General features: G+C 50.9%; 1 protein-coding gene across 13 annotated transcripts in view; it reads left to right on the forward strand.

Annotated features, from left to right (window-relative positions):
- The window catches only part of SSBP3 (single stranded DNA binding protein 3), a 177,928-nt gene that overhangs the window by 115,711 nt on the left and 48,732 nt on the right, over nucleotides 1–13,485 (forward strand). For all 13 annotated transcript variants that reach the window (XM_054534388.2, XM_054534400.2, XM_024246597.3 and 10 more), the window contains one exon: nucleotides 7,963–8,052. In XM_054534388.2, the coding sequence (XP_054390363.1) occupies nucleotides 7,963–8,052 (90 nt within the window). The remainder of the gene's footprint in view (nucleotides 1–7,962; nucleotides 8,053–13,485) is intronic.

A 13,485-nucleotide genomic window follows, 5' to 3' on the forward strand; every position in this document is an offset into this window, starting at 1 on the left:
GCCACTTTTTGTCTCCCCATCCCCAGCCTGCTGTGGTCAGGGAATCTTAGGACGTCAGCACATGGTCCTTTACCTGGAGCTGTGTCTCTGGCTCTGGGCTGCCGGTTGCTGAACTCTTACCTTGGGCTGAGTCTGGCTGGGCACCTTACCTAAGGGTCATGTTTAAGTTCCCTATGCCCCCACAGAGGGTAGGGGGCTCCCTTCCTTAGCAAATGATGAGGGGTGCAGAAGGTAAAGTGAGGTGCCTGAGGACTTGGCCCCTGGTGAATGGAAGGACTGGGCCCTGACCTGTTTCCAGGTGACCACTTTTAAGTGTTGATTCGAAACTTGTATCAGAGAAGCTGAGGTGTGGCCAAGAGCTGGGGCTGTGGTTTTAGCAGATCTGGGATTGACTTCTGGTTCTGCCCATTTCCAGCCATGTGACCTTGGACAAGTCCCTTTACTCCTCAGAGCCTCTGTGTTCTGGTAGTGACTGGATTGTTGGAAGGATGGAGGGAGAGAGACTGGATGAGCCACACCATGAGCTGGGTCACAAGGGACCGCCTGGGGACAGTGAGCCTTCTCTGACTAGGTGGCTGGCTCCTCTCCTGTGGGGGAGCCCCCCTATCCTGGGGGAGGGAAAGCGAACAAGCCTCACGCCCACCCCCTACCCTGGAGATGGTGCAGGGGGCGGGTGGCGTCCTAGAGGGATTTGCTCTCTAAGGAGAGGCTGTCAGGAGGCCCTGTGCCCAGGGAGGGTTAAAATGACAGCATAATCTCTCACCCCTGTATCACCTCCTGCATCCTCGAGTCCTGCCGTCCTTTAAGGCCTCGGCTCAAGTACCATCTCTTCCACAAAGCCTCCCTGATCCCCCTAATCCCTGCTCACAGCGCTTGCCCAGAGCACCTTCCCTGTCCCTCAGTTCTCTGTCACCACAACTGCTTGCATCCTGACCTGCGGGGCAGACCCGCAACCTGTCATCTGCTCTGGTGAGCACAGCGCCGTCTGGGTGGCCCCAGAAGCGAGTGTTTGCTGATGCATCCGATGTGTAAAAAGCACTTGTAACCTTTTTACAGTCCCCCACCCCACCCCCCCCACCTTGTTTCTCCTCCTCCCAGGGTAATTTGCCAGTTAGATCCAACAGACTCTTCAGTAGGATCTGGCATTCCTTGACACACATGTGCATGCACACACATACACACACACATACACACCCCTTGGTGAATGCCAACTCATTGAAGTATTTGTCAGAAAGAGCAGAGCTAGAAGGTCAGCCTACTTGGGGAAGCACAAAACATATAGACAGTCTCAAACACAGGAATGGATTGTGCTTCTCTCATGTGTTTAATGAAGTGCTGGCTATTTCTTTTCATAAGAGTCAAAGCACACAGAACTCTTCCTGGGAACTACAGGGGTGGGTGGGACATTACTGTGTTTTTTGTTTTTTTGTTTTTTTTTTGAGACAGAGTCTAGCTCTGTCATCCAGGCTGGAGTGCAGTGGCACGATCTCTGCTCACTGCAAGCTCCGCCTCCCCGGTTCATGCCAATCTCCTGCCTCAGCCTCCTAAGTAGCTGGGACTACAGGCACCCGCCACCACACCCAGCTAATTTTTTTTGGTATTTTTAGTAGAGACGTGGTTTCACGTGTTAGCCAGGATGGTCTCGATCTCCTGACCTTGTGATCCGCCCACCTTGGCCTCCCAGAGTGGACTGTGGTTTTGTTTTTTGAACCCAAGATAAAAGGTGGAGGCACAGAGGGACTAACGTTAGAGCCACTCAGCTGCCTGACCTTGAGATAGTACACCTCTCTGTGCCTCAATTTCCTTACCAGAAAAACAGAAATGACGTCTTCCCAGCGATGCTGGGGAATAAATACTACCCCCACCCCCCCACCACTGCTGATGTACGGGATCAAAATGAAAAGGCAGTCGCGTCTCCAGCCTTTCTTGCGTTCCAGGGTCATACCCAGGTGGCAGACATGAGCTGGGACTTAGTAAAATAAGCTCAGGTATCAGGACCACCCTCATTTGGGTCTGATGGCCTGGCCGTGACAGGTTGAGGCTTTTGTTGTCTATATGTGGCCCTTTTCAGGTTGCTTGCTGAAGAGCTCCTTGGACATCCACAGTATCACTGGAGCAGCAGGACCTCAGCTGCCTTGTGTAGAGTCCGGGGCCCGGGACAGGAAGGCCTGATCAGATCACACAGTAGGTGGTTTGCAGCCAGAGCTGGAATCCTGATCCTGGGACCCTCAGTGCAGGACTCTTTTGTCTTAATAATCCCCAGGCCCAGGCGGTGGTGGGTCCTATGGCAATCCTTTTTTAATATGGTTTGTGCCATGTCTCCACTGGGAGCGACCCCAAATTATCACAGCCCACCCCCTCCTGAGGCAGCCAAGAAGCTTTTTGTAGCTCGGGGCATCTACTGTTGGACCCAGGGCCGTCCATTGGTGCCGGGAGGCTCATCCATCCCTCCTCCCACACGAGGGCCCCCTGACTACTTGAAGGCAGGGATCTTGTGTCACTCCTGTGTGTCATCCAAACCTATTTTTAACGTCAGCTGGTTCTGCCTCTTCACGTAGCAACAGCTCTGTTTTCTCTAAGCTGCACAATTAGAGCCCCTGTTCTCCAAAACTGATTCTGTTCTGTGGTCTGCATATGAAACCAGGAATCCTCTTCCTGTCCCCTTCCCTTCTTTGAACCCCAGTTCTGTCCATCTTGGCCTTTCCACCTGGTTGATGACATTCCCCCTGTCGCTTCCATTCCTGATTTGTATCTTTAGTTTGTTGATGCTGCTGAAATTCCCTCTGGGAAACCTGGCCCCAGAGGGACCCAGGTTACTCCATAGTTTGCACAGAAGCCCCTGTCTTGCTGAAACCAGTGCTAGCATCCCTCTCTCCCTCCTTCCCCAGGCCACCAGACAGGCGTCACTTGGAGGCTTCCTGTCTCACTTGTCCTCTGTATGTAGTCATCACAGGATTGCCCCAAGCTCCCCTAAGTGACCTCCATTTCCCAGCTTTGAGCACATGGCTCCACCCTCAGCACACACCTCCCACCCCCTGGTGTTTTGGGCCCTGGGCCACGTAGCCTGTGTTGAGTTTCAGTCAAGGAAGTCGTCTGCACATGCGGTTCTGCATGTGGCCCCCAAGCTGCTGCACGCCAAGGCCTGAATATTAGGGCGGGGCAAGGAGGGGAGGGTATTTGCAGAACAAAGTACCATTTTGCAGCCTTGTAAATCAGTCAGGAGGGGTTGGCTGACCTGGCAGGAGTCCCACATTTCCCTCTGAGCATTTGTTTTTATTCAGTTTTCCAGGAGCTTCATGCGCCTAGAACTAATTTTAAAGAGAGGGTTGGAGTAGGGGTCTCAGGCTAGTTTGTGAGCGAGGATGGCTGGGGTTCTTGAAATGAGGCCAGAAGATAGTATCTTGCAGGGAATGCCCCTGGATCATTGGTTCTTGAAGGAAAAGCATGAACACTGTAGCGTACTCTGAGATACTTCTCTCTCAGGGTGGGATGAGAAGCCTCTGGGAGTGTGGGGACTCATCAAGTCCACTTGCTCCTGGAGTTTGGGGTACTCTGGTGGTATTGGGATTTGTTGAGCAAGCATGAGTATGCCAGGCACAGGGTGAGGTGGGGCACTAGATGTCCCCCTGCTCCGCCATTGCCCAGAGCAGAAAGTTCCATTCCTTAGCCTGGCTTACAAGGCGCTTTCTTTTGGAAGCACCTCTCTCAGGCCCCAGGTTTGAACCCTGCTTCTCCACCCTGGAGGTTAGAGGGGGAATATCCGTCTCCTAGGGTGGGACTGGTGGTGAGGTTTTCAGGTGTCCTTACGGAGTGAGATTGCAGGGCTGGTGCTGAGGTTTTCAGGTGTCCTTACGGAATGGGATTGCCGGGGATCTCTAGTTGCAGTGGCATGTGTCTGTCCCGTTGGAGCATGGATGGGGCGGAGGCAGGGGCAGTCCCTGAGCCCCATGGCTGTGTACTCATCCTGGTATCATCAAGAAACCCTACTCTTTAGAGAGGGAGCTGTGGGATCAGTCCTCCTCACAGGTCTCCCTGGCTGTGAACGGCAAACTTCAGGCAGTGCTCTGGAAAAGCACCTCAGGCTTTTCAAGTTGACTATAGGTTTAGAGGAGGCACCTGGCTGGAATGGGCCACATCACCCTGTTTAAGGCCTGTTTGCTGTTCAGAAAAGAATTTAAAATTAGCTTTATTTGTTGTTTTTGTTGTTGTTTTTTAAAGTGCAAGTTACCAAACTGCATGGGTGGTTTGAGTCGGCTTTCTTGAGTCCAAAAAGTGGATAAGCATTGATGAGGAAGGCCTGGGCAGTTAGAACCCAAATGTCAGCCACTGTTATCTGTGGGCTCAGATAACAGGTCTCTGGGTAGTGTTTAACCTTTGATCACAAAATGGCCTATAATGAACAGAGAAGAGTTAAAACCCAGGTGCCCTGGAAAGAGGGTTTTGCTGTCCTGTTCATGGAAGAGCTGCTGTTTCCAGACCTAGCTCCCCTTGATGTGTAGACTTCGCTGGGGAGAGAGCTTGGAAGAAGAGCCTTAGTGGTCATCTCCTCTAACGCCATCATTGGATACATAGGGAAACTGAGTCCCAGAACGAGAAAGGGGCCTGTCCGTGGGCTCCCAGCTAGGAGATCTCTAGCTTCTGAATCCAATGTTCTTTTCTCTCTTCTTCCATGGGGGACTTCTAGTCCATGCACCCACCGCAGCCCTGGCATGCTGTAGGCCTCAGTGAATAATGGGGGTTTTCAGGGGTTTTGGTTTTGTGTTGTTAGAGAAAACTCAGGAGACGCTTTGCTGAGTGCCTTAATGGAGCTCCAGCTCAAAGTTGGAAACCACAGAGGGAGGCCGATTCGTAGCAGTCTGGAAAGGCCTGGCTCTGGACCGTCAGCTTTGAGCAGGTCTCTGAATTATACACGTAGTAATCATGATCGGGCCACTGCACTCCAGCCTAGGGACCAGGTCTCTAATTATAATAATAATAATTTTTTAAGTTTTTTTAAAAAAATTATAACTTACCCTTAGTCTAGATCTTCAATATATAAAAAAATCAAATACCCAAATAGCAAAGGACATGAATGATTTGCCATAAAATTAGATCTACAAGTGGCCAATGCAAACCATTTCAAAAGGTAATGACCTAAGAGGTAACTCAGAATACCAAATACCAAAGGGATACTAACTGCCAGATTAGCATACACTGAGATTTAATGCCTGTTATTTCATTGGTTAATAGGCTGGGCGTGGTGGCTCATGCCTGTAATTCCAGCACTTTGGGAAGCTGAGGTGGGAGGATCACATGAAACCAGCCTGGGCAACATAGTGAGACCCTGTCTCTAAAACAAACAAACAAACAAACAAAAAACTGGCTAAATAATGGTACATAAGAAGAATGAAATTGTTAAATGTAACACCAGTCTCTGAAAGAACCTGAAGAAAATGTAGATAGGTGTTTACCTTACCCCATTTTTAAAAAAAGTTTTTTGCTCTTGCTGCTGAGGAGTAATTGTTGGCTGTTAATCACAAAAAGTTGCCATTTTCACAGAACCACTGACCACAGAAAAACAGTAATGCAGCCAACAGTAATGCAGCTAATGGATAAGCTGGCGATTCCCTCACGAGGCCCCATCTCAGATAGTGCCAGGCAGGGGAGAGGCAGGGGCAAGGCAGGGAGGGGCCTGTGACCTCAGACCTGGAGGATGGGGAGATCTACAATCCTAATTTTTGGAGATGCTTGAAACTTGTACACATTACAGGATGGTTAGCAGGATAGCTCATGCAGAGAGGGCTATTTTTCTGTACACAGAATCATTTTGAAAAGTAACATGCGGCTTGCCCATTCTCTTCACCTGGGGTCTGCTCAGCACCCACTGTATGCCCTGTACTTCTTTGTTTCTAGATTCACAGAGCTGTCCCAGCTTACAAAACACAGCCCATTCTGTCACTTTATCCCCCACAACCCTGGTGAGGAGGTGGGACAACAGCTATCTCATTTTTTACAGGAAGCCAATTCAGAAAGTCCGAGTGGCTTGCCCACAGTCATCCCACTTACTAGTAGAGGTGACAGTGCTGAAAACCAGGTGCATTTGTTCCCAGGTCTGTTTGTTCATTTTGTTGCATGCAGTATATTAGTGGGATTTGCACATAACCTCATTTCCTTTCATCAAAGTTGGAAGTTAGAGGTTCTGGTTCCTTTTTTTTTTTTTATGAGATGGGGAGTTTTGATTTTGTCATCCAGGCTGGAGTGCAGTGGTGCAATCTTGGCTCACTGCAACCTCCGCCTCCTGAGTTCAAGCGAATTCTCCTGCCTCAGCCTCCCGAGTAGCTGGGATTGCAGGCGCCCACCACCACGTCCAGCTAATTTTTGTATTTTTAGTTGAGATGGGGTTTTGCCATTTTGGCCAGGCTGGTCTCAAACTCCTGACCTCAGGTGATCCGCCCACCTTGGCCTCCCAAAGTGTTGGGGTTACAGGAGTGAGCCACCACGCCCAGCCTCTGATTACTGTTTTACCGCCAATGAAAGGAAAGAGAGTGCCTTCTTGAAGGTGGTGATGGGAGGCTGTGTTTCTAAGAGGAAAAGAGGCCTTCTGTTTCCTGACCCCAAGGGTCTCATTCCTCTTCCAGAGAATCAGAACCCTGGGAGATGATTGAAGACCAAGTTTCACTTTCTCAGTCATGGTGGGGTTTGGGGACCACCAAGGTTGGAGGTGGGCTTCCAGTAGAAGGAGCCCCTGAAGGCCTAGAATCAGTGGGAAGGAGCAGGGCCCGGTTCCAGGTAGGACTGTCAGACCTGTGGCTTTCTCAGGGCTGGGGCCCAGACGTCTCAGCCTCACCCCTGCCTGTGTGAGCACGGGGCCAGGCACAGACGCGCCGACCACCTGAATAGGGTTGCACACAGATCCTTTGGAAGGAGGCCAGGCTGGGGAGAGCAATGTCTGCTCACCCCTGGGAGGCATTTGTTGAGGCAGCTATACCAGGCAAATGCCAGAACAGCAGCGTTTAAAGAGAAAAGGAATGACGGTCCCCCCACTTCGCGAGGCCCCTCTCTCTCATGAAACACCTAGGACCCTGCAGGGCCAAGAACACGCTCTGCCCTCCATCACCCTCTCCAGCAGTGTTTCCCAGTTGGTCTGTTCATTTATTCATTGAGTCGTGGATATTTATTGATCTTTTGCTCTATATGACATGCCAGCCACTTGCAGAGGGCACAGAAATTTATAAATCACTCGCCTGCCAAGAGCTTCTCAGAGTAGCTGGGCATACACAACCCGGGGCCGTATAATGCTGGGAGCAGCACATTGGCCATGCACCCCTGCTCTGCACTGCAGGAAGTACCTTTGGCACTTTGTCTCAGGCTGTCCTTGCAACCTCCCTGAATGGTGGACATTGCCCCCCCATTTTATGATTATGATTATGATTATGATTATGATTATTATTATTATTATTATTATTATTTGAGATAGGGCTGAACCTTTTGGGCTCAAGCGATCCTCCGACCTCAACCTCCCGAGTAAGTGGAGCTACAGGCGTATGCCACCACGCCCAGCTAACTTTTTATTTTTTGTAGAGACAGGGTCTCCCGATGTTGCCCGCGCTGGTCTCGAACTCCTGGGTTCAAGCGATTCTCCAGCCTCAACCTCCCAAAGTGCTGGGATTTTAGGTGTGAGCCACCACACCCGGCTCTCCCATTTTAGAGATGAGGAAAAAGAGCCTCGGAATTCGTTGCTTGCTCAGTGGGGGCCGCACCTGGGAATTGAGTCCAGGTCTGAGTGTATAAGCCCTACTTGTGTCCTGTCAGTGGGAACATGACACTTCCCTGGGATGCTAGGAGGGCTTTAAGTAGAAAGTGGCCTGTGAGGAAGGTCCATGGGGAATGTGGACGGACAGGGAGAGCCAAGTCCAGGGGTCAGAACTCTGTGTCTCTGGTTGTGGGTTTGGCCACTAACCCTCTGCCTTGTTGTCTCCACAGAGTGCAGCAGCTGCCCCGAGCCCCGTGCTTGGCAACATTCCCCCCAATGATGGGATGCCGGGAGGCCCCATCCCGCCAGGTTTCTTTCAGGTACGTGCGGGGCCCGTGGGTCTTGTGCTTCACCTTGTATTCCAGGCCGAGGCCCTGGGCAGGTGGGAGGGCGGGAGAGAAGTAAGTAGCTCAGTTTGCCATGGTCTAAATACAGTTGCTTTATGCTGGTTCAAATCCTTCCCTTCTCATCCCTTTCACCAGTCCTTCTAAAAGCTGAGAGGGAGAAAAAGATGGGAAAGCAGAAAGCTCCTGCATTGCCTGCACTTCTGCTGGAGTTTGCTTTCTTCATGCCAGCTTCGTAGGCGCGACACAGTCTGCCCCTGGCCAGGGAGGTGGTGGGGGCTACTTCCAGGCCACTGTGGAGCTTTCTTTTAACAAAAGACTTTAAAAAAAAAATCAGTAAATTGTTTTTTGTTTCTGTTTTGTTGCTGCTGCTGTTGTCATTGTTTACTTTGCTTGTCCAAACTACAAACCTTAGGCGTAATCTTAAAAAAACACAAAAACCCACCATCCTGGCAGGTCTCAGAATCCTTTCCCTCTGGTTAACCACTTGATTTTTTCCGAGTGTGATCACAGACAGCATCCCACAAGCATCTGTGCCCGTGCTCTGCCCGCCACAGGCAGGAACAGATCCCACGTGGGTCGAGAGTCTGGCCTTCTCCAAGAGACACCTTGTTCGGCTTTTTCTGGGGTGTGTGAAATTGGGCTTTCTGTTTTGCCAGGTTGGGCGCGGCTGCCACCCTCTCTGCGCCGCCTCCTCCGTCTCTACCTTCTCCCCGGCGGTTCATGTGATTTAAGCCAACTTGAGACTGGGGAATGCCATCTGAGAGAGGTACAGCATGCAGGGCTGTAAGGAACTTTTATGATGACACTCTCGATCATAACATCTCTCGTTCTTTCAAGCCTGTCGGCAGCTGAGTTTGAGAATCCGCCCGAGTTCTCCACACCTTTTGAAAGATTGGCACTCCCAGATAAGAACATGGAAAGAGCTGTTGTGTGGAAAAGGAGGCAGAAATTTCCTCTGTGCAGCCCTAGAATTCAGAACTAGGGCCAGTGAGGCAAAGTCCAAGGACACTTTTGCTTGGTATAGGCCAGAATTTAGCACCTGTGCTCACCCCACATCAAGGCGGGGCTCTCTGGCCCTAGAGGCATCTGAGCAAAGACCTGACAAACGTCTCCTAGGGATGTTAAAGGGGTTTCCCTCTAGGTGAGAGATGACCTGAAAGATGATTCTACTTGGCAAGATTTTGTATTTCGGTTGGTGTTAACTCCTGAGAGAAGAGGGCTGGGACATGCAGCTCACCAGCTAAGAAGGGCGGCAGTGAAATTCAGGTGTTCCCCAAAAACAGAAGTGGTAGGTCACATGATGGTGGTGGGAGGAGAGAGAGGGACGCAGGATGGCCATCCGGGGCATTGGATGGCCACATGTGGATCTGTATGCATTCCCAGAACACTGCCAAAACTGGAGCCTTGTTCAAGGGGTGGAGATGAGTGTAGCCCCAGAAATAGGTATGTGAGCTCCAGGTTGGACTGGACCAGGCATTGCCAGGGTCTCAGCTTGGGGCAAGGCTGCAGACATATTGAAGATGGGTTGAGAGTTAGACCTTAAAATACTGGAAACTCATGGACCCAAGAAAGGCAGTAGCCAGAGGGGCTGCTGTCCTTCTCCCAGGGAGGAAATCCAAGGGGCCAGCGTGTGAGAGGCTCATCCTCACCAAGGCAGGCATCTTCCTGGCTGCTGCAGATAGCGCCCCGCACCCATCAGCGGGCCTTTCCCACTGGCGTTCTGTCCAGTTGGGAATTCTTTCTAGGCTCACATGCCATGGATGTTCTTGATACAGTGCAGGTATGGCTTCCGTGTCTGATGGACCCACCCAGGTACCATGCTTTATCTGTGTGCATCCTGATTGAGGCTGCTTGCTGGCATCTGGGTGTCCGGTGCAGATTAGACCACTGTGGTAGAAAGAGGTAGACAGTACCCAGTTGTATGTTTTAAAAATAGGCCATTGACTTCTATTTTGGCCTGAGTCTAGGACAAGGCTCAGGTCTCCCTGATATGTGGGCAGCTCCCAACTTCCTGCTTTGGTATAATCGTCCATGGCTAAGGCCTAATTCCAGACATACTTCTTGGGCCCTCCCCTGTGACGTTTGGGGTGTGTGGTCAGAAAGCCAAGACTGATTCCTGTCCTTATTTAGCCATTACGAGCCACCATCAAACAGAGGTAACTTTTGGACCTTTTTGACTTGAGGTCACCTCTGTTTTCCCAGGCACGGTGAGCCATCAAGGGCTGACGGGGTCATCAGTAGACAGCAGAGAGCAATGTCTTGGCCTCTCTGCTTCCTGGGTGACGTTGGGTGATTCTTTTCTCTCACTTCCCGGCATCATTTCCCCATCAGTCAGATGCAGGGGGATGGGTTAGGCCAGGTACCCGGCCTGGTCCTTCCCGGCCATGATGCTGAACCACTCAGGCTGGGACACTGCCAAGGGGAAAGGGTATCTCTCTGGAAGGAGGTACTGGCTGCCCATTTCCGGAGTAGGCCTGCTTACAACAGGAATATTAGCTATTGATTGCTGGCCCTGCCCCTCACTAGTATTGCAGCCGGCCACTCTGATATTAGAAGGGAAATAGAGATGGTATCGAGGATTTTATCTGCTACCAACAATTGCACTCGTTCCCCTGCTTGGCTGAGGCCTGGGTAGGAAGCTCTGCTGCAGGAAGGCTTTGCACCAGGGAGTCGGCTTGGGGATGGCTGAGCCAGCTATGGCCAGACCCTGGCCTAGGGTGGCCAGCCCAGTTTTCAGGTCAGGACTTCGCCGCTAGCTGGTCCTAAATGTAGAAGCCGCAGTCCTCCAGGGTTGGGTGGGAGAGAGCAGCTGCCACCTCCATACCAGCCCCTCAGTAAGCAACACGAGGCCTTGCTTCTGCAGGCCTCTGACTGCCAGGCTTCAGCTCCTGGGGTCAGAATTTTTGGCCATCCACACTGAAGGTCTGCCATCAGCTTTCTCTTCTTCCACGTCCAGGTTTCCAAGGTGGGCAGTACCTGTCTGGTCCCGTGGCATGAGATGTCTCTGGTAGCAAGTTAAGGGCTGGCAGGGAGATGGCTTGGAAACTGACCTGACCACACCTCACCTTTAAAAAAAACAAACAAACAAACAAAAAAAACTGCCCTAATATTGGCATCCCCAGCACCTGGCATATACTAAGGACCTAGTAAATGTTTGAACTGAGTTTATTTGTATTGCTAACATTACAGGACAGGAGCCCAGGCAGCCCCAAAGCACTAGATCCAGCATTCTGATCAGGGAGGGCCTAACAGGAAGCCAGCTTGGGAGTTCAGGAGTGGTGTTCTGGTGTTTTGCAGCAGGGAAGGACAGAGAGGACTTGGCCGTATACTTGCTGAGTGACCTTGGGCAAATTGCTCCCCATCTCTGGACCCTAGTTTTCTCACCAGTAGATGGAGCAGGCTGGACCAGGTGGTCTCTGAGGGCCCTTCCAACTTTGATTTTCTGCTTTGGATCCAGATGGATTTTACATAATCAAGCAGTGGCTTTTTTTTTTTTCCATGCAGCTTAGCTCGGTTGGGCTGCACATCTGGCAAACCCAGCTTGGCTTTGGCCAGCCTCACTGATCTGGATGGGTTCCCTAGTTCCCTGCTCCTTAAGGGGAACACTGTCCAGTAAGAATTTCTAAGTTCCTTGGCCCTAAGGTGGTCCTAAGGAGGGCACTGTCCAGTAAGGATTTCTAAGTCCAAAACGGGACTCACAAGAGGGCAGGGTCATGGAGAACTGAGCATTGGGTACAGGCTGTTTTTCTTCTTGTTTTGTTTTTAAATTCCAATAGTTGTTTTCAGTTACATAGTGTTTTTAAACATGCAACTTACTTTCATTTTCATCACAGTGTTTCTGCAGAGAAGGCATGCAGATTGGGAAAGTGAGACTCAGAAAGGTGAATGACTTGCCCGAAGTTAACCAGGGGCTGTAATCAGAGTCTAAACCCAGCTTTCCTGGTTCCTCATGGGGTGCTCTTCCACAAACACTCCAAAGTCCAAATGTAGATACACATCTGATTGGATGGCGGAAGCAGGGAGAGTAGAGAATTAGGTAAAAGGAGGGAGAGACCGAAAGGAGATAGAGAAACCATAACTCTTATCTAAAGAAGTAGTAAATAAGTCTCCATTCAAATGCCAGCTCTGCTTGATGAGAACACCGTGAGAATGATTGTGAAGCTGTGTGTCCAGGCTCAACAGATAGTGACTGGCAATGTCTACCATGAACGTGAATGTGTCGGTGGTGGTACATATCCTCTTTGCCATCCCTGATGTAGTTAAAGCTTCTCATTTATAGATGGGGAAATGAAATCACAGAAGGAGAAAGGACTGTGGTTATGACTGTCATTGGCCATCTCTGATATGCAAGGCATGGGGCTTGGTTGCAGGCTCGAACTGAATCAACCATAGTCTGCCCACAGGAGCAGCCAGCCTAGCAGAGAGACTGACAGGTACCCATACCCTGTGGCAGGACAGAGGAGAGGCCTGCCTGCCAAGCTGAGAAATCAGGAGGGCATTCCTGGAGGCAGTGCAGCCCTGGCCGAGATGGTGTCTAGAATGAGGTGGTTGACAGGTGCTCAGCAGGAGATGAGGCTGGAGAGGTTGCCGGGCAATTGTTGAAGGACCTTGTTGAGTGTGGGCTTGATCCGGTGGGCAGTGGGAAGCCAGGGCAGCACTCTGGGCTGGATAATGTCTTGGCCAGATCTGTGTTCCACAACAGTTACTGTGCAGTTGTTCCAATGGCTTCGTGGAGATGGGGACTTGAGCACTGTGGCCGATGCGCAGGAAGTAGCTGACCCTTTTTTTTTTTTTTTTTTTTTTTTGAGACAGGGTCTCACTCTGTCACCCAGGCTGGAGGGCAGTGACGATCTCGGCTCACTGCGACCTCTGCCTCCCGGGTTCAAGTGATTGTCCTGCCAAAGCCTCCTGAGTAGCTGGGATTACAGGCACTCACCACCATGCCCGGCTAATTTTTGTATTTTTAGTAGAGATGGGGTTTTACCATGCTGGCCAGGCTGGTCTCGAACTCCTGACTTCAAGTCATCCACCCACCTCAGCCTCCTCAGTCTGGGATTACAGGCCTGAGCCACCACGCCTGGCCGGGAAGTAGCTGACCATCTTGATGATGGATGCTGCGTGACAGAGACCCAGCAGAGGTCACAGGGTTAAAGACTGCCTTCTCTGGAAAAGTTCTGGAGGAGGGGTCCCAGCTCCTGTTGCCAAAAGCTTAGCTCATCCTGCTTTGAACATCTAGATACTTGCCACCTTGGTGAAGGATAGTATTTGACACATCCCCTTTCCATTGAGTCCCCATTCCTGCCAGCCCACCAGCCTTAGAAAGATGTTGAGGTTCCTAGAGAACTCTTCCCATTGGTTATGGGGAGAGAACGAGAAAGAGCAAACAATGTGTGTAGCCCAAGGCCA

The sequence above is a fragment of the Pongo abelii genome, chromosome 1 (assembly GCF_028885655.2).
Source record: "Pongo abelii isolate AG06213 chromosome 1, NHGRI_mPonAbe1-v2.0_pri, whole genome shotgun sequence".
Lineage (NCBI taxonomy): Eukaryota > Metazoa > Chordata > Mammalia > Primates > Hominidae > Pongo > Pongo abelii.